Here is a 24,907-nt window from a genome sequence, read left to right on the forward strand (position 1 = left end):
TGGGAGTGGAGAGAAAGGGTAAGATGTAAGAGGACGTGTGAAGCTCGGATTGGCAACTGATTGTATATATGGGTGAGGGAAAGTATTCATAATGCATGTTGGACATTGGGAAGATGGCGGCACCTTCAACAAAAAGAGAAGGGGAAGGAAATGAATCTAGTGTGAGACACATTGAGTTTAGGAGATCTCCAGGACATTTAGTTGGGAATATTCAATAGACAGTTGGTGACTTGGGACTAAAGCTCAGAGCAGATACTGGATTTATAGGTCTGGGAATGACGTGCATAGAGATGATAGTTAAAGCTATGGTAACAGAGAGGAGAGAGGTCAGTCTGTCTGGGTGAGAGAGACACGGAGAAAGCCAGAGAGAACTAGGAAGGAGCAGTCAGACAGATGACCCTGGAGTCCTCCGTCCTGTTCAGACTACCTGGAATGCTGTTCCAAGTACCATATTTTGAGGTAGAAAAAGCATTCTCTTCAGCAAGCACGTAAGCTTCTCCGCTGTGCCGGGCTCCATCCTAGGTACCAGGGGTACAAAGACAAAACAAGTCAATGCCTGATAAATGCTTATCGAGCCTGGCTGACTCCGAGCTCCTTGGCCTGGCAGGCTGACCGGCTCTTAGAGCATGGCTGCTTTTCCCAGACTACAAAGGGAACAAGAGCCTGGCAGCTAGATGTTCCTCGCTTAATTAACATTATCCTAACAACTTCACAGTTCGGTTCCCCCTTTTGGATCCCAGATGAAGAAGCAAGGCTCTTGTAATGTTACTAAGTCAAGATGGGCCACGGGTCATTTTAATGAAAGGTATTGAGGGCTTGAGCTCAGGTGATCTGGGTCGTAGGAGTAAAGGGAAGGAGTCAAATGTGAGCAATAGCATAGTGTGGAAGCTGATTGGCTCCAGGCAGGATGGGAGAGTAAGAAGATCAGTACACTGCTGAGGTTGTAAGCTTGGGTAACTGGGAGGTGCTGTACCCAAAGTACCTGGGGCTCCTTAGGGGCCAGAACAAGGATTTACACAGCAGACCCTCCCGAAAGCTTTTCTGTCTTCCTGAAACTGGTACCATTAAGTGCTCTGTAGCTTTGACTGGGACCTGGCTGGTAGTTTTCCATTGTGTACTCTGGTTGGGGAAAAGAAATGTAAGGCTGCAATGACAAGGTCTTTCTCACCTTCCTGATTTCTTTGTAGATGGAAAGGGGGGGGGTAGAGATTCTATAGTGAAAAGATAAGTGAGGTTTTTCCAGCAAGAGATTCTGGGTAGAATCCCAAGATCCTAGACTCAGAGTCCCTGGGACACAATCTGGCCTCTGCCACATACTCACTCTTGGACTCCGGGCAAGGCTTCAGTTTTCTTCTCTGTAAAACGAGGGAAGGCCCCTTTCCCTTCTAAGTCGATCACCTCGTAGAATCTCAGTGACCAGCCGGCCCCCAGATATTCCCTCCCCTCTGTGCCCACCCCCGTGGTCATTTGAGAGCCCGGGGCTCTTTAACACGTGTCTGTTCTCCCTTTTTGTCCCCCCCAGGTGTTCATGCCATTATGAACCATGGCTCAACTTTATTACAAAAAGGTGAACTACTCGCCCTACCGGGACCGCATCCCACTGCAGATCGTGCGGGCAGAGGCTGAGCTCTCCGCGGAGGAAAAGGCCTTCCTCAGCGCCGTGGAGAAAGGCGACTACGCCAGCGTGAAGCAGGTCCTGCACGAAGCAGAAATCTACTACAACGTAAACATCAATTGCATGGACCCCCTGGGCCGCAGTGCCCTGCTCATCGCCATTGAAAATGAGAACCTGGAGATCATGGAGCTGCTGCTGAACCACAGCGTCTATGTGGGCGACGCCTTGCTCTACGCCATCCGCAAGGAGGTGGTCGGGGCCGTGGAGCTGCTGCTCAGCTACCGAAAGCCCAGCGGAGAGAAACAGGTGAGGGTGGCTTGAGGGGAGGAGGGGATGGGTACGTGCTACGGCTTGGTGCCACAGGCTAGGCCTGGTCCCAGCCATGTTGCCCTGGCTGCTTTCCTCCTCCTCCCCCTCTCTGATTTCCTCCAATTTTTCTCATTTACACATGTCCCATGGTATTTATTCACTCTGAGGAGGAAGGCTGCTGAGATTGGAGGTGACCATTTAGCCGCCTTTCCAGGCAGCTTGGCTGGTCACCAGCCACCACAGTCTGAAACCAAAGAACTCAGGCCTAGGGACAAGGCTGCAAGAGGATGGGAGGGGGGGGGAGAAAGCCTGCTGGGAACGGGGGCACAGCAGCGTCCAGTTATCACTTAGGCAAAGTTCTCAGTCTTTCCATAGCTTTCTACTTGGTAAACCTGGGAGAAATTCTGGATTGAAAACTGGTCACTAGAAGTTAAACCAAGCCACCTCATTCTATCTATTGACTTTAGGAGCCATTTTGGGAGAGAGATTTTGGTGGTCATTAAGGACAAGGTTTAGAACTGTGCTAATTATGGCGCAAAGACCTGCGTTCAAGTCCTGGCTCTGTCACTAACTAGCTGTGTGATCTTAAGAAAGTCACTTCTCCACTCAGCCTCAGTTTCCTCATCTATCCTAATACCTGCTCTGCATTACTCATGAGACGACTGAGGGAATCAAATGAACTCTGGGATAGGCAAAGATTCTGGAAGCTATAAAGAAATTGATAAATGATTATTAGCTAGTGGTGGCCCAGGGCTCACCCCTTAATTTCTGTGAACAGCATCGTGCACACATGCGAAGTGATCTTCCTTGGCCCCAAAGCTCTCAGGGAAATTACGAGGATGAGGAAAGTAGAGAAGTGTCAGTGGTCCCGAGACAAGAGGAACTGGGGCTACAAGAAGAGAGGTTCGGCTTCCAGAAATAAGAAGGTGATTGCCCCATCAGCTGCCCTCAGTAGACCCCACTTGGAGGATTTGATTCAGTTTGAGGTCCCACTGTATAGGAAAACCAATAACAGAATTGTTAAAGGTCCAGGGAATCCCAATCAGGCTGGCGGAGGGACTTAAAGCCATGCCACATGAGGATCATTGAAAATAAGGAGGATGTTTAACCTGAAAACAATAGGAGCGGGGAGGGAGAACTCTTTGGGTATTTGCGGAACTGTCACAAGGAAAAGGGAGTCTGCCGGACCCCAGAGGGCAGCTGATGGGAGTGCTGCTGAGAGGTAGACTTGGGCCTAATGTCAAGGAAACCTTTGACACGGTGAGTGCCGTCCCATCATGGAATGGGCCCTCCCTCATGCAGCCTTCAAGGCAAGACTCAGTGGCTGCTTGGCTGACTTGTCCAGGGTGTTCTGGGATGGCTCGAGCCAGATGGCCACTGCGGTCCTTTGATGGAGTGAGTCCAGCTTAAAATTCAGTCACAGAGGTCAGATGTTGGGTAAGAAAGGCCTTTAGACCCAGGAATAAAGTTAGTGGCATCTGGGCTGACATCTTCACCTTATGCATGAGGAAACCCAAACTGATTTGTCCAAAGCCACACAGTCAGCATTTTTTTAATGTGAGTGATGGGCAAGTGAGAGAGACAGACAGACAGACAGACAGACAGACAGGGAGAGAGAGAGACTGAGGTAAAGAGAAAAGGATGGAGACAGAGAGAAAAAGGAAAAGAGAAAGAAGGAGGGAAAGAGACAGAGACAGAAACAGAGACAAACATACAGAGAGAGATAGACAAACAGAAGAGAAGGAGGGAGGGAGAGAGAAGGAGAAAGGGAAGGAGAGAGGGATAGAGGAAGGGAAAAAGAGCACACACTCTGCACACTGCTCCCTTGCTTTGCTTTTCCTTGTGCGGGGGAAGCTGAGTGCCAACCATCCGTCCTTACTCCACCATAGCTGGCTCCCTTATTTGACTGCAGAACTTAGTCTTGGGGGTCAACGTTCAGTATTCAGTTCAAAATCCAATCAACATTTATTAAGTACATACTAGTGCCTCCCACGGTGTAGTGGGGAAACACCACTGATCCCTGCAGTCAAGAAGCCTATATTCTTTTGAATTTGCCAGAGCCCGGCAGACTTCAAAGACCTGTGTGAAAAGGCTGGCGTTGTCTGCCTCCACCCGCGGTGCCCCCCTTCTCCGGAGTCTGCCATCCTTACTCATTTGTCCATGACAGATGGCTCCCCATCCACACCGACTTCCCTGATGTGCTAGCAAAGCTGTCTCAACACCTCCACCGAGCGAGGCTTTATTCTGTTTAGGAATGGTGGAGAGTTTGCCAAAGAACAGCAGGCTTCAGGGCTGAGACACTCAGGTACCATTCTTGGCGTAATCCCGAGCCCATGGCAGAGAGATGACGTGTGGCTGGGCCAGAGAACTGGGGGAAGGGGCCTTCTAGACACTGCCCTCGGCTGTCTGGATCAGGGAGACAAGTTTCTCTCCCTTCCCTGGGATTCGCTGATGCCCGAGTGAAGAAGCCCAGAATGGAAGCAGCTAGTTATATAGTGGAGAGGAAACTCTCAAAAGGCTGTTGCCCAAATCTCCAGACAAGAGCTGTTCTTTATTCCAGAATGATGTGGAGAATGACTTCAGTTCTCTGATTCAATTTGGCCATGGTAGCCTAGGTCTATACTCAAAGAGGGAGCAGTGGGCTCGGAGATGAGCCTCTCACTTGCTCGGGATGGCAAGCCATGAACGGCTTGGGCTATATAACGAGACTTGGTCCTGGCCAGTCCCACAAGTGCTTGTGAGGTAGGGGCCAATCTCGGAGTCAGGAAACGCCAGCTTTGAAGTCGGACCCTGATGGACACATACTTGGACCACCCGTCAAACTTCCAAGGGGCCCAGGCAACTCAAAGTTATGGACTTGTTACTAATATGCATCAGTTTTCCCATCAAGACATGAATTCCCATGATTCTGGATTTCCCAGCACTCTTTACTTCTCCCTGCAAAAAAAAAAAAAAAATTTGCAAGGCACCGGGCTAGGTTATAGTACAAAAATACCAGAAGTCCTTGACCTCAAGGAAGTTATAATTTACTATGGGGAGAAAATAGGGTGGCAACTACAGAGGTAAGAGCTACGATTATTCCCAGTTGATAGATGAGGAAACTGAGACTCATAGAAGTTAGTGACTTGGCTATCTAACAAGTGTCACAATTGACGGGAACCCAAGCCAAAGGACCCTCTTGGAGAATTGTAGACAAAGTATGGTTCTCCAAGGCGGGATCCTCAACCCAAATCCTAACTCCAAGGCCAGTGCTGCTCCCACTGGATCAGCAACCCGTGCCATTGCCAAAGGCAGGCTTGAAAATGGAGCCTCTCCCTCTCCCAATCACTGTTGCTCCCCCAAAGCCAGCCTGGGACTGGGACAGTGATATCCAGCTAGGAGTCCAGTTATCACACACTGGCACTCTGGAGGTGCCACAGAGGAGAGAGACGGGCATTCTGCCATTCGGCTGAGAGCGAGTCAGTCACCAAACAGGCTTTGCCACATTAAAAACATGGTGGTCCCCACTTGCCTGGCTTGTGAAGCTAATCAAGCCACTAGGTAGCCAACTGCCAGTTTGGCTCTCCGGGGTCACTGAGTAGGCTAGACTTGGCTGGTCCCTCTCAGGAGGGGCCCAGCTAATTGCAACTGATTCTTTTCACCTGCCAGTGGCCTTTCATGAGCCTTTTCCCATTTGTCATTTATCCCAATCGCCAATCTGGCAAGGATTGAGTCAGCGGTATTTAACTGTGTACGGTGAAGTAAGAGAAGCAGAGCATCAATCATCCCCATCTAACAGAAGAGGGAAATGGGGCTCTAAGAATCTGTGACTCTCTACATGCACACACCCCCTCCACCAAGGCCACACAGCTAGGAACTGTGGGAACCACACCTCCAACCCATGACCTCAGACTTCCAGACTAGTCTGCTTTCCAATAAGTCGGTAGGTCCATGAATAGAGCCATTTATTAGAAGCTCCGCAGTGGGAGGGATCTAAGAACGACTACAATGGAGTTATGCAATTGACCTCCCTCTGGCCTCCATACCTTTGCTCAAGCTTCCTCTTCTCTCCTCTAATGCTCTGAATTCAGGCCATCTTTCCAAGTTCAGACTAAGTGTTGCCTCTTCTAGGAAGTTCTCTCTGGTTGCTCCAGCTCTTGTGGCTAAGTTCTACCTTTTGGTATTCTTTCAGAGCTCATAATCTCTCTATATCACAAAACCGGATCAAAGATTTAGACCTGGAAAGGACTTTAGAAGTCATCAGACTACATTGTACAGATGGGGAAACTGAGGCAGGCAGAAGGGAAATGGCTTGCCCAGGGTCTCACAGTGTCTGAGGCCAGGTTCCTACTGAGGCCAGCCAGAGCACTGACTTTAGAATCAGCTCTACTAGCCATGTTCTCTATGGCTCCAAATAAGTCAATGAACCTGCCTGGCCTTCAGTCCTTCACTGAAACAGGAACACTGTTGAAAACCTTGAAGGGCTCCGTAACATGAGCTATGATTCTGGAAGGGGTTCTGGGAGGTGATCTCTAAGCACTTCCCAGCATGAGATATTCTTGCTTAAAAATGATCAGTTGAGATAGTTTAGTTTCCTCACAAATCCATCTACCAAGCATTTATTGAGTTAATACTGTTTGCCTGAACTTTGCTAGGTTTCAGGGATCCAAAGACAAGGCAAGGGCGGAGAAGGGATGGCACATATTAAAAATAGTAAAGAGTTTGAGGGGGTGGAGCATGGGATCATCAAAGACCTCTGTAGGACATGACTGAGTCTTGAAGGAAGCTAGAGAAGCTAGGACGCAGGGGAGAGAGAAGGGAGGACGTTCCAGGTCCAGGCTGAGAGGTATGCCTTGGCAAAAGCGTGGTGGTGGGAACTGGAAAATCATGTTAAGAACAAGTGGCCCGGCTTGAGTATAGAATGTGAAATGTCTGATGGCGAGGGACATGGTGCCAGTTGGGAGCCAAAAAGAGGATTTTGTTCTGAGGGAGCCCGGAGGCAATAGGAGGAGCCTCTGAAACTTTCCCAATGAGAGAGTGATGTGGTCAGAGTGGAGGCCCAAAAGAACCGATTGGGTGGCTCAGTGGAGGGTTACTTACATTCAGAGCTCACGGGTATCATTCTGTATGCCTTACGGACCTCATTTACCTCAGTGCCCGACACCAAACAAGCACTTGATGTTTGTTGACTTCCCTACAAAGAAGGACCGGGGAATTGCCACCATCCCACTGCCTTCTGGGAAGTGTTGGAAATATCCTGGGAGATCAGTAGGTACTAGGTGGCGGGTGGCAGGAAGTAGGATGGGGGCAAGGGAACAATACGAGGGTGGAAGAGGAGGAGGAAGAGTACATGCTGCCACGGTCAGGACAGACTGACCTTGGCTTGGTGGAAAGCTGCTATTTCAAAGCCGAGAAATAAGTGGTATCAGAGGAAGGAAAATTACGTGGGGAAAACATTTTCTTTTGATTTTTTAAATGAGGTGGTAGAGGGGAAATAGATGAGTAAATACAGGAGGTCACCAAAACTTACGCAGACCCTCGCTGGGGCTCAGCCCCATGGTCCGGGCCTAAATGAGCAGGGGGAGGACCTGTCACAACTGACGTCAATACATTAAGCATTGAGCACAGGCAGGGTTAGTCACAAATGCAACTTGTCAACAGGATGTGCTTTTTTTATCAATCTAGTAATTTCATCTCGATCATTGTGTTCCTCCAAATTGCCTGCTCATCTCAGTGAGCTGAGCCGAGACCCGGAGGTGGCCCGAGGTCTGAGAAGTTAGGCTGTGCTCTTTGTTTATTCGTTTGTTTGTTCTTCGGAGGGGGCTTACCACAGCAGAGCTGTGCTCAGGGAGGACCAAGGCCTTCTGAGAGCCGCCTAGACCGGGGCCACGTTTCCCAAAGGCCGATCCCGGAAGGCAAAGCTCAGTAAATGGGGTCCCCGGTGAGAAACCTCTGAATGTTGCTGCTTTGGAAGAAATGAAAGGTAGCTTTCAGCCACCATTGAGGTCATAAGGCCCAGAGCTAGTAAGGCCCTTAAAGGTCATCTGGTCCAATCTCATGTCAGGACCCAAGCTGGGGACCTAGAGGACCTGATGAGAATTTTTTTTTAAAAAGGGAAATGCCTTTCCCAGAGTCACACATATGGGTAGCAGAGTGATTTTGAACCCAAGCCTCCTGAATCTGGGTTCCACACTTTTTTTCCACCAAACCACCCTGGTTTTGCCAAAAAAAGAAAAGAAAAGAAAGTCTTAAAGGAGCTGACAGTGAGGTTAAAAGCTAGGGCTGAGCAGATATGGCCACATGGGGAGCAAGGGGAAGCTCTGGTGAGTAGCAGCCCCATCCCTACCTCTGAGGAATAGCCAGCGAGCAAGAACCAAACCCTAAGGAGCAAGGGGCCCACACTGCCCACAACTGGACACTGCCCAGCATGGAAGGCTGGTTTTTTTCTAATTGGCAACCGTGCCCAGGCAAGGGTAGGCTGGAGGGCCTTTAGCAGGTGGCCAGTATCCATGGGGTGCATCTTTGCCAGGGGATGGGTACAGAGACCAATCTGTGAAGTGCCCAGAAAGTCAGGCAGCCCGATGGGGCCAGGAGAGCAATCAGGCAGTGGTCAATATCAGAGTAGTAATGGGCCATACTGAGCTTGAGGAGCAGAGTCCTGGGCCCCAGTAAAATGGGACGGGATTCCAGGCCCAGAGCCGAGGGTCTGGGCTGCGCAGGACCGGAGGTCCCTTCTAGCTCTGTCATTACGGACAGCTTGGATTGCTGATCATTAATAATAGATAACCACGATCTATCGTGAGTGTTGGCTGAATCTGATTTCCTTCCTTCCATATTTTCTCTCTCCTCATAATATTTGCTCACTCCTCCACAAGGAAAAATGACTGTAGGTCTCTGCAAAGCTCTTACCATTCAATCCTTCCCATAGCTCCATCCTCCACACAGCTGCCCCACCACGGCTCCTAAATCACGGCTCTGTTCCCATCAGTCCTCTGCCCACAAAGCAGCAGGGGCTTCCTGGTGACTCCAGGAGAAAAGATAGGGGCTGGACCCCGGGCAAGCTCTCTGAAATACTGAGCTCAGTCTGACGGCATGAAAGACAGAGCGGGATGAATGTTGATTTCCAAAGATCAACGTGACCTGTACGGGCTGGGGGCACTGTAGCAGTGGCAGTGCAATGTTTACCTGAGATCCGACCGCAGGAGCTCCCCTCCAGTAGAGGAGACAGTGTCCATGTATATAGATAGACAGAGAGATGGATTAGACAGACAGCCGGATGGATTGATGGAGAGAGATATAGAGAGATATAGATATAGATTAAGAGGGAGAAAGAGAGGGAGAGAGAAGAGTCCCGGAGCTCATTGAGGAGACAGTGTCCATGTACATAGATAGATAGATAGATAGATAGGTAGATAGATAGATAAATGGATAGATGGATAAATAGATGTAAAGATATGTAAAGATATAAATATAGATTAAGAGGGAGAGAGAATAGCTCCTGATCTGACTGAGAAGACAGTGTCCATGCAGATAGATAGATAGATAGATAGATAGATAGATAGATAGATAGAGGTAGGACAGGACAGACAGAAGGATGGATGGATAGAGATATAGATTGAGAGAGAAAGAGAGGGAGGGAGAAGAGCTCCTGATCTCATTGAGAAGACAGTGTCCATGCATATAGATAGATGGATGAATCAGACAGACAGATGGATGGATTAGATAGATAGAGGGATGGATGGATGGATGGATGGATGGATAGAGATATATAAAGATAGAGATATAGATTAGGAGGGAGAAGTAGAGAGAAGAGCTCCTGATCCAATTGAGAAGACAGTGTCCATGTGCATATATGTATATGTGTGCATGTGTGTGTGTGTGTATAAAGAGAGAGACAGAGACAGAGACAGAGACTGAGAAGAGACAGAGACAGAGAGAGAATGAGAGAAAGAAGAGCAAAGGTCCTGATTCAGTCCAGGAGACAGTGTATACACACACACACACACACACACACACACACACACACAGGGAGGTGGAGAGGGAGGGCTAGGCAAGCCCCATCCAAAGGAGACACCAGCCAGATATGTTTGAAGGGAAGGGGGTCCACAGATGGGACGGGAGGGAGACATGGCTGACACAGTTCATGAGGGCAGCCGGCTAAGCCAGAGAAATGGCCACGTCCCTTGAGTGACCCGCTGCCATCTCCAGTAGATAGCACCATGCTTGGCACACAGCAGGCGCTGGAGAATGCTTATCGGAGGCTAGTCTGTCCCCCACGGGAGCCCCCTCCTTGCTCTTCCCCTCCCTCTCATCTCCAAGCTCTTCCTTTCTGCTGCCTCCTTCCCTACAAACCCAGCCAAGCCTTCTCAATCCCTAAAACCCCTCCCTCAACCCTGCCATCCTCCCAAGCTGTCTCCTTGTCACAGCAGAGATTCGGGAAAAAGTCATCTCCACGCTGTGTCTCCACCTCCTCCCACACGCTCACCCCCATTCCCTCCTCGTTCCTCGCAGTCTGGCTTTGAACTCCAGCTCCCAACCCCACAGAGCAGGCCGCCTTTCCCGGGATAAGCAGATCAGCAGAAACCCTTAACCCAGCGTCGGCCAATCGGGATCATCCCCCCTCCTGCTCCCCCACCCCCCCGCCCATCTCATCTCCCCGCCCCCACCCACAACGTCCTCTCCCCTGACGGAGGGTGGCACACCCAACTGTCTAGAGCCTTCCGTCACAGAGAGCAGAACTGGACTTTGCACCTTCTGTTGGTGGTTCGATTGGTCTCATACCCCCCACGCCCACTCTCACCCACCCATTTCCAGCTTCTCTTTGTGTATTGTCTTCCCCGTTTGTTCGTTCTCAGGGTCACCTCTAGGGCCACCTGATCTCTCTCCAACCACTGGTCCCAGAGGGCTTTGGAGGGGAAAGTGACGCCGGTGACTTTGCCCAGCTCTTCCCCACTTCAGTCCGATTTACCGGCACATCATGACATCTCCTCCCTGATGTCATGGGCCTCTTTGAGAAGGAAGGACAAACAACAACAGATTGTTAGGATTAGCTGGGGGTGCCATAGTGCACAGAACACTGGGTCAGGAAGACTCCTCTACCTGAGTTCAAATCCAGCCTCAGACACTTACTGACTGTGTGACCCTCAGCAAGTCACTTCACCCTGGTTGCCTCAGTTTCCTCCTCTGTAAAATGAGCTGAAGGAGGAACTGGCAAAGCACTCCAGTATCTCTGCCGAGTCCAACAACTGAACGACGACAGCAAATTAGATTGTGAAGTCCTTAAAGGCAGAGTATGTCCTTTTTTTTCCTTATTTGTATTCCAACAATTAGTACAGAGCCTGGCAAGTAGTAAGCAGTTACTAAATGCTGATTAAATTTGAATGTGATCGCTAAATCCTACAGCCCCTTCTTCCAGAGCTTCGGGGATGGTGCCCTCCTAGCGGCCCAGGCCACTCACCGGGACTGGCAGTCACCAAGGAGAGGCTGAGCCATAGTAGTTCACGCAGAAAGCTCTTTTAACTGTTGAGAGGAACAGATCGAGACCAAACAAAGCTCACATATGTCATCAGTCTCGATTCCCAAGACACGGAGCGAAAGTTCCACAGCCTTTCCTTGTGGTTTGAGAGAACACTGACCTTTGGCTTTATTGGGTGGCCTTGTGGGTGGAGAGGATGATGTCAGCCCCACTGCTCTGGCCAGATGCCCATGGAACCTACCCACTCCCAGAGGCCCCCCCAGCCCCAGAAAGAGGCTGAAAAGGAAGGGTCTCACCCTCAACCTCACTCTCCATCCATTCTGCCAGTCAACCCACTCTGATCCCCCCCACTGCCCAGAACCGCTCCCGACATGGGCCACAAACAACGTTAAAGCAGTTTAATAGCTGAGCCTGCCGCCTCCTCCCCTTCCCTGCACACAATATTCTTGTTTCTTCCCAGAACTCAATTTCTAATGGGAGGCCGGGAGCACACGGTGTGACATTGGAAGCCTAAGAGAAAGCAAACCACATTAGAAAAGAATCCAATCCAATTCCCCGCCTGACCCCAATCTGACCCCCAAATGGGTGCTGGCAGTCTCGGAGCTGGCCCTGTGCACCGAGGGAGCAGACAGTCCTATCCGTGGCCTAATTTGAGAGACATGAAAGGAGAGCTCCAGCCCTGGACCTGCCACGGTCATTTCTCCTATGGGGAACCAAACTTCCCGCCTTGGGATTGGTCTTCTAATAATAACTGATAATAACGAATACTAACATACTAATAACTTAATACCAAACAACTGCTACGTGCTAGGCACTGTGCTGGAACCAGGGACAGACACCAAAATCAGGTACCAGGAGGGGAATGAGAACCCCAAAAGGACTTCTCCTGGCATCCAGGAGGGCCTGCCGGGGGGAGGAAAGCCATGGCCAAGTGCAAGCTTTGCTACTTGGGGCCCTTAGTGACCATGATCCATAGTTTATATCCCAGTATACCCAGGGTCACATGAAAATTTCTCCAGGGAAAAGGAGTGAGGAATGGGCAACATTTAAGAATATTTTAAGAAGTCTTGTGGCTTCAACTTTTTCCACTCTGACTCTTTTTCCCCCAAGTAATTTTTGTGTCCCTAGGTAGATAAAAATGGTTACAAATCAAACATTTACTGAGAATAAATCACAATTTCTCAAGGTCCCCTATGGGCTTGCGCCTTATAGTTTAAGAAGCTGGACTTTAAAGTACCAAGGAAGCATACGGTGTTAACCCCCTTCCCTTCTCTGGTCCGAGAGCCGTGTCCTCTTCCGGGAAGAACATTGGAAGGAGATGGACCTTGCAGCTGTGTAGCCCGTGATTTCAACCTATGGAGTAAGATTCTCCTAGGAGCACAGCCCCTTTGAGAGATGGAAAAACTGAGGCTCAGAGTGATTAAGGGCTTTGCTTAAGGTCATATCAATAGCAAACAGAACTGGGGAAGATGGCGTCCACCATAGCGGGACACGGTACTTCACTAGTGGTAGGCGACCATAGAATACCGGTTGACTTTTGAGGTTTGTGTCCATTTTACTGATGGTAAAATATAAGTGCAAAGTCACCCCCTTCCACACACCCCACAAACAGACATCATTCACCAGCCCACTCTGGCCCCTCATTGAACACGTGCCTCCCTCATGGAGTCTCTATCTTACCTTTTGCCGCTTTTGTGTCTTGACCCAGGTCCCCACTCTGATGATGGATGCCCAGTTCTCCGAGTTCACCCCAGACATCACACCCATCATGCTGGCCGCCCACACCAACAACTACGAGATCATCAAGTTGCTTGTCCAACGCCGGGTCACCATCCCCCGGCCCCACCAGATTCGCTGCAATTGCGTGGAGTGCGTGTCCAGCTCGGAGGTGGACAGCCTGCGGCACTCTCGCTCGCGCCTCAATATCTACAAGGCCCTGGCCAGCCCCTCGCTCATCGCCCTGTCCAGCGAGGATCCCATCCTCACGGCCTTCCGCCTCGGATGGGAGCTCAAGGAGCTCAGCAAGGTGGAGAATGAGTTTAAGGCCGAGTACGAGGAGCTCTCCCAGCAGTGCAAGCGCTTTGCCAAAGACCTCCTGGACCAGGCTCGGAGCTCCCGCGAGTTGGAGATCATCCTGAACCACCGGGATGACCACACCGAGGACCTCGACCCCCAGAAGTGCCATGACTTGGCCAAGCTGAAGGTTGCGATCAAGTATCACCAGAAAGAGGTAAGAAACCCCCTTCTCCCTCAGGAGAAGGGACCCCTGGGTCCCGCTAGGTTTCTGTGAGCTGCCCAGAAGGCCGATATGCATTATCTTGCCAGGGCCTTCCCAAAGCGTTCACGCTCCGGGTTGAGGATTGAGCCGTGTCCTCTGAACTTCTTGACCCGACCTCGCCAGGTCCTCTCACTTCTCAGGCCCTACCCTCTGCCACCTGCTCAGGGCCACCTCATGACAATAATCCCAATGAACTTGAAGCCTTGCTACCCATCCCACCCAGATGATCCCATTTGTTCTAGAAGCAACATCTGTGCCCAGAGCAGCAGCTCTGCTACCGCTCTCCCTGGAGGCCCACCTTGGGCTCCACCTGGGATGGTGTTTTCCAAGGGACTGCTTTAGTCTCAAGCATTTCCTAGCCCCTGATGAGGTGTCGCTTGGTTCTTACTGCTTGGGACCAGCCCAGAGCTCCTTTGCCAACTGTCCTGATGCCTGCCCCCTCTCCAGCTCAGGGCAAATCACCCCCAAGCACTCATGAGTCCCCACTCTCTGAATCCTTGTGTGCAAGCAAAGCCAGGCTCAAAATGACTATTTGCAGGAGGGGTCAAAAGGAAAAGCCATCTCTTCGAAGGACATCAAAGGATGTGGGACAGATAGGGGATGGGTATATTTATTTAGGACTTCAAGGTAGTTTGTAGAGAGCAGTAAGTCTGGGTAAAGTTATATGCATTAGTGATGCTCTGGCCATTTCAGGGAGCCATACTGACAAGGAGAATGATTCAGTACAAACATTTGGGAGCTGACTCCATTGGACAGTGTACACAGGGTTCCTCCCTCGATGTCCCCCACTTTCCTCCTCTGCGGGGAGGAGATACGTTTCATTAGCCATTCAGACTCATTTTTCGGTGTAGATGTTGAAATATTGTTCTTTCCAAGCCATTTATTTCACTCCTCATCTTTTCACATTGCTCTTCCGCCATCTCTCCAAAGTCCTCGTAATTTCTTATTGCTAATTGCAAAACAAGATTCAAGTACGTTGACATGCCGTGGTTTGCTTGGCCATTCTCCAGCTGACAGGGGCTCACTCTTTCCCTCCTTTATTACCAGTATTTTGTTTCTATCTGATTCCATTGGCGTATTTGCCCAACAGTGGGACCATTGAGTCAAAGGAAAGAGACGATTGAATCACTTTTCATTCATCATTCCAAATTGATATTCAGAATGATTGGCTTATCATTTATAGCTGCATCGACAATGTATCGATGTACCTATCTTCCCACAGCCTCACCGACAGTTGTAGTTTTTATTTCTTTTTAATCACCTTTGCAAATTTGCAGAATATGATATCTCAAGTCATCTTCTCAACTCCAAACTGACAAATACTTATCCATGGGTTCTGCCCAAACTCGCTGCCCATAACTTCACTAAGAGAATGATCAACCTTAGCCACATTAGTGCCCTTAGAGGTCACGGCCCAGCTCAGCGGCCCGCATTCATTCCCATGCCCTGGGGACAGCTGTGGGTGATAGAAGTCTATAGGAACTGGAATCTGAGAGGTTGAGCCACCTGGGAACTCATTCTAGATTACCGATTCTCCTTCCCTTGGTGTAAGAAGACCCCTATAACTATGTATACTCTTTGCAGAGCTAAAACATTTAACATCTAATCAATCCCACCAAGCAGCATTTACTCTGTTTTGCTGAACGGGGACTAATCTAGCCTATATTCCTTTCCCTCCAACCCTCAGCAACCTTCTCCCCCGTTGGTCTTTCTCACATCTGAATGCTCCTTAACCTGAATTCTGACCCTCGTTATCCCTGTCTGGTACAGTTCCAGAATCTGGCCTTACTTTCTCCTATGAGTATGTTTCTGAATTCAGTTTTCACAGCTTCCCAAGATGGTCCTGAGCTCCATTTTCTCCCTGTGCTCTACCAGTCAGTAAACATTTATTAAACGCCTACCGTGTGCCAGGCTACTACACATGACGCTTCCACAAGTGGAAGTTCCCACTCGTGAATCTTCAAGTGGAAGTTCCTACTCATGGAACTTCTGTTGCTCCTCATCAAGCTTCCTGAACCCCGGAGGCTGTTTCTCCTCTTGTCCTAGACACAATCCCTCCAGCTAAAAAAAAAACCAGCTCTGACCCTAATCTTCTTTCACTGGGATGAAGTGACTGGGTCAAAGGTGGAAAAAGCTTCTTTTCCTGGATTGTGCTGACAATTCCAAAGAAGACATTCAGTCTTAGGCAGTCACCTTCCCTGGGCAGCTATACCATGGAGATTTTTGTGCTTTTGCTACCAGCAGTTTTTAAGCACATATTGCATGTTCACCCCAGGGGCCAGTTGAAATGGAAAGTTGCCCAGAAGAGATGCTCGGTTGCTCAATCGATGGTCCATTTCATGTGGTTTAAGATTCCCCGACCACTTTTCAGTGCAATCAAAGCCTCGAGCCTTGGCGAAGGGGTCGGAGCGTACTTCCGCCCGGGGTCATCTATCGGCTGGCAAGAAATGGGATCCCCTTATTCCTGTGCCCCGCTCAGCCTGGCCCTTGGGAATATTCTGAGCCTCCTCCCCTAAAGCTCTCACTAGGAACCAGGGGAAGAACACTGGGAGAAGATGCAGGCAGTTTGGAGAGTAGTTCGGGAAGAGGGTTGACTCAGCTAATCAGCGGGGATGGTCTAAGTGACGAACCAGTCTTGACTCCACCTGCTGTAGTTTCGTTCTGAGCTCTTCTCCCCCCGGCCTTTGCCACGACTCCTGTTCGAGCAGTTCTCAAACAGCCTTTGCTCGCTTGTGGGTGAAACCTGGCTCAGAAAGTCACAGCTTGGGAGCAATCAAGATTTTTCAAGTCACTCAGGGGTTGAGAGCTCCTTTTCCATATTGTTTGCCTAATGGCCCATTCAGTTCAATGAAACCTTTAATATGTACCCAGAATTCAGGCCATTCCTGCTTGGAAATCTTCAGAACAAAGGCAACACGGTAGCTGGAGGCTCCAGATCCTCCCTTGCATTCCCAGGGGACCTTTGAAAATCCACACGAGTGCCTGTGGCACTTGGGCACACACGTGTATGCACACATGAGCGCACACACACATTTGCATGCACACATACACACAGGTACACACGTATCCCCAGGTATATAGATACACACGTGTGCGTTTGTACAATCAAACCTAGAGTTCTGAGCTGCCGCTGCAGAAAACGAGCTGGAAGGGACCCCTAGCGTCCCCATTCCGCAAGGGAGGTCACCGCACAAAGTCAGTGGAAGGACTGGAATTTGAACTCAGGTCCTCTGACTCCCGGGTCAGCACTCTGCTCTGGATCTCAAGCATGGGTTTGCTGACTTCTTGGCGGCTCCCCGGGGTTAATGGCCCCCTGCCCCTGCCCCTAACTGGAACAGGATACTGCCTGGAGTGTATTTCAAGAACTGCCTGTGCCCAGTAGGATGACATCCTGAGGTTGGTCTGTCCCGATCATGTAATTAGCCAAGGCAGACTCCTGTGGCCAACAGCCTCTAGCTTAGCCCAGAGTACATTTCATATCCCATCCGGCTGTCTTCTTCCTAATGGACCATCCCTACCTATGTACTACTCTTTGTCACGCTCTGGGAATGAGAGTGAAATCAATAGAGCCAGTCGAAGCCACGGTCCATAGAACACTAGGCCCGAAGTCAGGAAGACCTAATTCAAATCTGGCTTCGGACACTTACTGGCCGAGTGACCCCGAGCAGGTCACTTCACCTCTCTCTGCCTCAACTTCCTCAACTGTAAAATGGGGCGAATAATACCCTGAAGCTCATGGGATTATTGTGAAGATCATTGCGATGATATTTGTAAAACGCATTTAGCATCCGGTCCAGTGGAAATGCTCCTCTTTTTCCTTATTGCCGACTACCTGGTCTTTGCCCACATCACCTATGAGTCTGGGAGGTGCCATCTTTCAAAACCCATGTCCCATGCCCTCCTCCTCCCCAAAGTCTTCTCAGTCTCCCCCTCTCCCCTCCCGGCCTCTAGTAACATCTCCCATATGACCTCCTTTGTTTACATAGATTCACGTTTCTCCGGCCCTTTGAAAGGTCAGCCACGTATTAGCCATCTCAGAAAGGTCCGGGCCTTCTGCGTTTGGGTGCCTTGCCCATAAAACGTGGCCAGTAACTAGGGGGTGGTGCTGGCTGCCCCGATCATTCGGTGCTAGATTTGCATATAAAGAAGTGTCCCATTTTTCAGACTTTTCTCGGCTATTCTGGGGCTCTTTTGAGATGGAAATGTGACATGGAATTGGGAAGAAGGGTCTTTTCTGAATGTGATCTCATTCATGTTCTTTCTTCCATGTTGTAAGAGAGAAATTCCACTCTCAGCCACACAGGTACTTGCAATAGGTGTGTCCTTCAAGCTTTTAAAGGGATGGCTAGCTTTCTGCCTCAGCTCTGGTGCTCCCGTTCCACCAGGGCACGTCAGGGAACGGGCAGGTGAGAAAGGAAGCAGAGAGCCGATTCCTGTGGCTTTGTGGGCTTTCTGCTGAGTTACTGTGGTGCACAGAAGTAACTGAAGGCCTCTCAAGGCAGCAGAGGCCTTCATGCGGGAGACTTGCAAATGAGTCTTTGGATGGCCTGGCTGCTAGGGCCCTGCCACCAGTAGGGGAGCCCGCCTGTTCCCTGCCCCCTATACTGGCTGGCCTTTCGCCCCATTTGGAGAGCAGGAGCCCTGCCACCCCTTGGCTCGGTCCACACGTCTCCGGTCCTGCCCGGCAGGAGGCCGGCAGGGGTCTGGGTTTCCCCAAAGCCGTTTAGACCCGATTGGGAGTGGCGGTGGGGGTAGCTCAGGAATAAGCTGAGAATTTCCTTGAAGCTTCTATTCCCCTCTCAACACCCACCCCACAAGGCAGCAAACAAACCTTTGCCTTGAGAAAAGTGTGTGATGTGCCATTTGCCTGTTATAGGATGTGACATTTAAGTGTTCATGACCAGTGTTTAAGTGATTGAGAGCAGGGGGAAGAGCTGTGTTGTGGAGCTGCTTCTCCTGATTCCTAGGGAGGAAAGAGCCGGGGGGCTAGGAAATTCCCTCCCCAACCGCTCAGCCTGAACCTTACTTTGCTCGCGATGCTGCCGTGGTCACGGGTGGCTCTCCCAAAGCAGCTAGCCACAATCTTGGGGGGCAGACCCCATCCCCATTCTCTGGGACCTCTGAAGATTCTCCAGCTCAGCCAGGAAATGAGCCATGATTAAGCTGCTCTGTCGTGAGATGTATTCCCATGAGACAGAGGGCATGGGCCATGGAAACGGGGAGACAAAAAGGAGGGCTAGGAAGATAGACATCTGGCTTGTGCAGAGTCCCAGACCGAGGCTGGAGAGGTATCCAGATCCCGGAGCCCTGAGTGCCGAGGTGGACCGTGAAGGAGCAGAGTCCCGAAAGGTAGAGGCCTGACCCCTAAGTGAGGATCAGAATAGTCTTGGAGTCATCTTAGCTGCAAAGATAGCTCAATGCAGTTACAAACAGGCCCACGGGCTGAGCTCTGGCCTCCTGGAAAGATCTTTATTTTGCTGGGGATGGCTCTGAGGCTGCTGAGATATAGAGGCAGCCTCCAGCCTCCAGAGGCTCCAGCTGCCGATGGAGCTCCCCATGAGAGCTGGAGGACTCAGGAGACCTTCTGAGACCCTGATCTCCATAGCCTGCTTCCCCTTCCCCAGCCTTTCCTCCAACCACATGTGAAGCACTCCCCCGAGCTCCGCTTGCTGTGTCCTCTTGGGGCCGCGGACACATCTGTGAGACGCCTCGAGTTGAGGCACCCCGTATGCCAGCTTGACAACTGCTCTCGGCAGCTCTGGTAGCCCTAGGCCCCGATCTCCACAAGCTCAGCTGTCTGGCTGAGAGAAAGGCCTCAGCTTGGCACGGGGCTGGGGCTTTCAAAACACCAGCAAAGAGCAAGAGATGGAGTGGGCTTGCTGTGTCGGGCCCCAGGCCAGCAGAATTTAGGCAGGGGGCGGAAGCTTCGGAGGCAGATTTCAGCTCACGGCATCGCTGAGCTGGAAAGGAAAGCGTAGGTCATTTAGCGTAGACCCCAGGTTAGGGATTTACACCAGCAAAAGGATGTTCGCCACCTCTCAGGGCAGCCCACTGGACTTTTGGAGAGCTCCTGTTACTCAGAAGCCTTTCTTCCGGCCAGATTTGACCACGTCTCGTCCAACGTACCCAACTGGGGCAGGGGAGAAGGAGGGAGGGAGTACTGGATCATAGTGAAAAAATACGCCTAGTGTTGTATTCGAGAGATCGACCAGACATGGTGCAGCAGACAGCTGGGAATGTGGAACTAGAGTTCAGGAGAGAGATGAGGGTGGGATGCATAGAGCTCACCATCCTAGTGCCATTTTCAATGCACAGAAAACTTTCCCGTCTGATGCATCTTAGAGAGGTGACAAGCTCCTCCTCCCTGAAGGGCTTTCAGCAGAAGCTGAACTGTCCACGGGGGTGTTAGAGTGGAGCTTCCTCTTTAGGCATGCCTCAGGGGGCCCCAAAGATTCTGGGGATCCTCCTTCAAAAGGGAAGATGTCTTCCAAAGCTCCCTATTGGAGCAGCGGGATGTCCATCATATCAGGAGCCCGTTCATGGCCACATGACTGAGGTTACCTGCTCCCAAAGGTCAAAGGAGGCCTCCAGTCTCTGAATGTCAGGGAGGAGGATGCCATTCCCAAAGAGACACTCTCGCCAAGTGAAAAAGCCACATTTGAATACACCAGCTGCTCAAAGAAAGATCTCGTGTGCTTGTTGCCTCCCCCCAGCAACAGAGCATCCTAGCGCAGGAGGAAGGGAGCATCTCGGGAAAGAGTTGGTTTCAAATTAAAGCCGAGCTTGGCCCAGGATTCGGAGAATTCTAATGGCTCGTCACGATGGGCCACATTTGCTGTCGGTTCGCTGCCATGGGCTTTATTGAAGGATACATAAAAACAGAGACAAATCAGCAAGCTCTACAGAGCCCTATTGGTCCTGGCCCCTCGGATAGTCATCCCCTACCCAATCCCAGGTCGGGTCCCAAACCCAGAGCTGTGACGGCTGCCACCATTGCGACAGAGCCAGTAGACCTGCCCCTTGGTGGGGACGGTTGTGGCTTAAACTGATTCTCTAGTCCGAAGATCCCACATGTAGGGGACCTCGGCTAGAGCTCCGTGCGATTTATCCCTCCAGAGTATTTTGTCAAGCCGGGGTCAACCAGCAGGCATATTCTCAAGGCCCTGATGGCTAAATAGACTCAGACCCGAGGGCGAAGAGGGGTCGGTGTGACAGTGAAATATAGAATGAGCCTTTCTTGGGAAAATGACTTCTTCCAACAACAGTTCCCAGCCTCAAAAATCAACATCAGCCTCATCCTGATCCCTTGAATACCTCAAATACCCAACATGAGTATACCCAACAACATACTACAGGGAGATGCTTGTCCCTCTTGGTCCGCGTCCTGCCATTAGTTCACCACAGGGATTCACTCAACGTGCTGGAGTTTTTCAATATAGTTTTAAAAATTGTATTATTTTTCTCAATTACATGTTAAGACATTTTTAACATTCACTTTTCCAAGATGTTGATTTCCAAATTTTTCTCCTTCTTTCCCTCCACTCCCCTTTTCTAAAAATGGTTAGCAATTTGATATAGGTTATACATGTGCTATCATATAAAACACATTTCCATATCTGTCAGTTGTGAAAGAAAAAACCAGATCAAAAGGGAGAAAACACACAAGGAATAAAGCAAATGAAAAAAAAAGGCTTCAATCTGCATTCAGAATCCATCAGTACTTTATCTGGATGTGGATAGCATTTTTCTTTTGTGAGTCCTTTAATTGTACGGGATTATCGTGTTGTCGAGAAGACCCCAGTCATCCAAAGTTGGTCAACACACAGTGTCGTTGACACTATGTAGGATATTTTTCTGGTTCTGCTCATTTCACTTTGCTTAAGTATATACAAGTCTGCAGATTTTTTGGAAATCTCCCTGTTCCTCATTTCTTATTGTCCAGCAGTATTCCATTACATCCACGTGGCACAGCTTGTTCAGCCATTCCCCAATTAATGAGCATCCCCTTAATTTCTAATATATCACCACCACAAAAGGGCTACTAAATTTTTTTTTGCACATTTCACTTTTTTATGATCTTTTTGGGATACAGACCTAGTCGTGGTATTTCTGGCTCAGTTTGGTTGCCCTTTGGGAGTAGTTCCAAATGGCTCTGGAGAAGGGCCGAATCAGTTCCCAACTCTAGCAAGAGTGCATCAGCGTCCCAATTTTTTATATCCTCTCCAACATTTATCATTTTCCATTTTTATCATTTTCACCAATTTAATAGTACTTCAGAGTTGTTTTCCTTTGCATTTCTCTGATCAAAAGGGATTTTGGAGCACATCTTCCTACATCTATAGATACCTTTAATTGTTTCATCTGAAAACTGCCCGTTCATATCCTTTGGCCATTTATCAATTGGGGAATGACTTGTCTTCTTATTGATTTGATTCAGTTCTCTATATTTGAGAAATAAGGCCTTTATCAGAAACACTTGCTATGAAAAAGCCCAGGCAATAAAATTCAAAACGGCCATAGTAATTCATAATTTAGAAATAATTTATTTGTAACTGGCCTAGATGGTGTGCATGGCCAGGACAGACCTCCAGTAGGATTCTGACATGGTTCCATGCCCAACTGAAGTAGGGACAGCCTTATAAGCGTTCTTGTTCACCCTTGCTGGCACATTGACATTAAACAGTGACTCGACTTTACAGGACAAAAGATACAATGGCAGATGTTTAACATAGTATATGGGTCAGGGTTATCGAACAGATACCCTTCAATGTAGAGCAGGCACTTTGAAGTGCAAAACACTTCCTTTAATCTAGCTGAGAAGACCTTTCTTTGCGAGCCCCAGGCCCTATAACCTAAGACTGAGGAGGGGAGGCCAGTCCTTTGTCCATTTCAGCTACAAAGTCTGTTTCACAACTTACTGTTTTCCTTCCAATCTTAGTTGCATTGGGGTTTTGTGTACAAAAGCTTTTTATTTTAATATAATCAAGTGATTGTATTTTATATTTCATAATGCTGTCTCTTGTTAGATCATGAATTCTTCCCTCCCCCTGTAGATGTGACAAGTAGATTATTCCTTGCTCTTCTGATTTGTTTATGGTGTCACCCTTTATGTCTAATCACCATCTATTTTGATCTTAGCTTGGTATATGGCGTGAGATGTCGGTCTATATCTAGTTTGTGTCCTATCGTTTTCAAGTTTTCCCAGCAGTTTTTGTCAAATACTGGGTTCTTATCCCAGGAACCAGAGACTTTGGGTTTATGATTATTATAGTAGATTATTAGACTATTCTCCTGATCCATCACTCTATTTCTTTTTTTTTAATAGCTTTTTATTGATAGAACGCATGCCAGGGTAATTTTTTACAGCATTATCCTTTGCATTCACTTCTGTTCCGATTTTTCCCCTCCCTCCCTCCACCCCTTCCCCCGGATGGCAAGCAGTCCTTTACATGTTGAATGGGTTGCAGTATATCCTAGATACAACATATGTGTGCAGAACCGAACAGTTCTCTTGTTGCACAGGGAGAATTGAATTCCGAAGGTAGAAATAACCCGGGAATAAAAACAAAAATGCAAGCAGTTTATATTCATTTCCCAGTGTTCTTTCTCGGGGTGTAGCTGCTTCTGTCCATCTTTGATCAATTAAGGCTCTCTTTATCGAAGAGATCCGCTTCCATCAGAATACATCCTCAAACAGTATCGTTGTTGAGGTATATAATGATCTCCTGGTTCTGCTCATTTCACTCAGCATCAGTTCATGTAAGTCTCGCCAGTCCTCTCTGTATTCATCCCGCTGGTCATTCCTTACAGAACAGTAATATTCCATAACATTCATATACCACAATTTACTCAGCCATTCTCCAATGGATGGGCATCCATTCATTTTCCAGCTTCTAGCCACTACAAACAGGGCTGCCACAAACATTTTGGCACATACAGGTCTCTTTCCTTTCTTTAGTATCTCTTTGGGGTATAAGCCCAGTAGAAACATTGCTGGATCAAAGGGTATGCACAGTTTGATAACTTTTTGAACATAATTCCAAATTGCTCTCCAGAATGGCTGGATGTGTTCACAATTCCACCAACAATGTATCAGCATCACTCTATTTCTTAGCCATTACCAAATGGTTTTGATGACTGGTACTTTTTGGCAGTTTGACTGATATGGCACTGAGTAAATAGATCAATTTAGATAGGGTTGTCATTTTTCTTATGTTAAGTCAGCCTACCCATGAACAATTGATATTTTCCTGCTGGTTTAGATTTGCTGTTATTGGTGTGAAAAGTGTTTTGTAATTGTGTTTACATAGTCCCTAGGTTTGTCTTGGTGGGTAGACTCCAAATATTTTATATTGCTTATAAATGGAGCCTATTCTCCTTTTTAAGCAATTGTTTTCTTTTTCCAACCTGTTGGTTCTTTTGTATAATTTTCGTGCATCACTCTCATTTTTTTCCCATTATTTCTTCTACCTCTCATATGATTTTAAGCTACTTTTGAATTCTTCTAAGAGTTCTTTCTGGGCTAGGGACCACTTCCAGTTTTGCATCGGGATTTTGTGCCTTGAACTTTCCTGTCACTGTAATAACTTTCTATGATCAGTTTCTTTTTTGTTGTTTTTTTTTTAGTTCCTCTTTTCTTGCCTTTTTCTTTTCTTTTAAATTTGAGCTCTAGTCTCAGGGTGGAGAGGGTACTGTTTCAGGCTTCCTGTACCAGGGATTGCAGACTTGGTGCTGCCCTGAAGTTGTCTTGAGGTCCATAGCGGATCTCACGTCTGGCGTTGTGGTAAGGGGATACAAGGGGTAGAGGGTAGTCAGCAGCGCCGGAGGGTTTAGGGAGCCGGCAACTTATGTGTCATTCAGCCAGGCTCCTAGCAGTGGTATAGGGTTTGTGCTGAGACCGGTGGGATGTTTCTGCATTTCTCTGGGGCTCCCCTGAAGCCTCTGGATGTTATTGGTTTGCCTCTTAAGGCACATGGCAGTTCTCGGAGCTGGAGTCTGCCATTGCCCCGGCTATGCTGATCCTGGTGTTGGCTTTTGCTCACTCTGATGCGCTGGGGGTCAAGATCTACAGCTGGTTTGCTGAGATGGAGCTTGCCGCCCAGTTGCTGGGATGCTTCCTGTCCTGAATCGTATTCCCCTTTTACACCCAGACCAACATTTCCTGCCCATCTTCCAAGTTTCTTGGGATCAAAGATTGTTTCACCCTTTCTTTTTGCTGGTTCTGCTGTGCCGGGATTTGTTTGGGGGCACT

General features: G+C 48.9%; 1 protein-coding gene across 1 annotated transcript in view; it reads left to right on the plus strand.

The window, feature by feature from the left end:
• The first annotated feature begins 1,543 nt into the window (after positions 1–1,543).
• Positions 1,544–24,907, plus strand: part of TRPC5 (transient receptor potential cation channel subfamily C member 5) — a 79,617-nt gene continuing 56,253 nt past the window's right edge. The window contains exons 1-2 of the mRNA XM_051968152.1: positions 1,544–1,921; positions 13,087–13,608. Coding sequence (XP_051824112.1) covers positions 1,544–1,921; positions 13,087–13,608 — 900 coding nt within the window. The remainder of the gene's footprint in view (positions 1,922–13,086; positions 13,609–24,907) is intronic.

Source organism: Antechinus flavipes, chromosome X (genome assembly GCF_016432865.1).
Source record: "Antechinus flavipes isolate AdamAnt ecotype Samford, QLD, Australia chromosome X, AdamAnt_v2, whole genome shotgun sequence".
NCBI classification, from domain to species: Eukaryota; Metazoa; Chordata; class Mammalia; order Dasyuromorphia; family Dasyuridae; genus Antechinus; species Antechinus flavipes.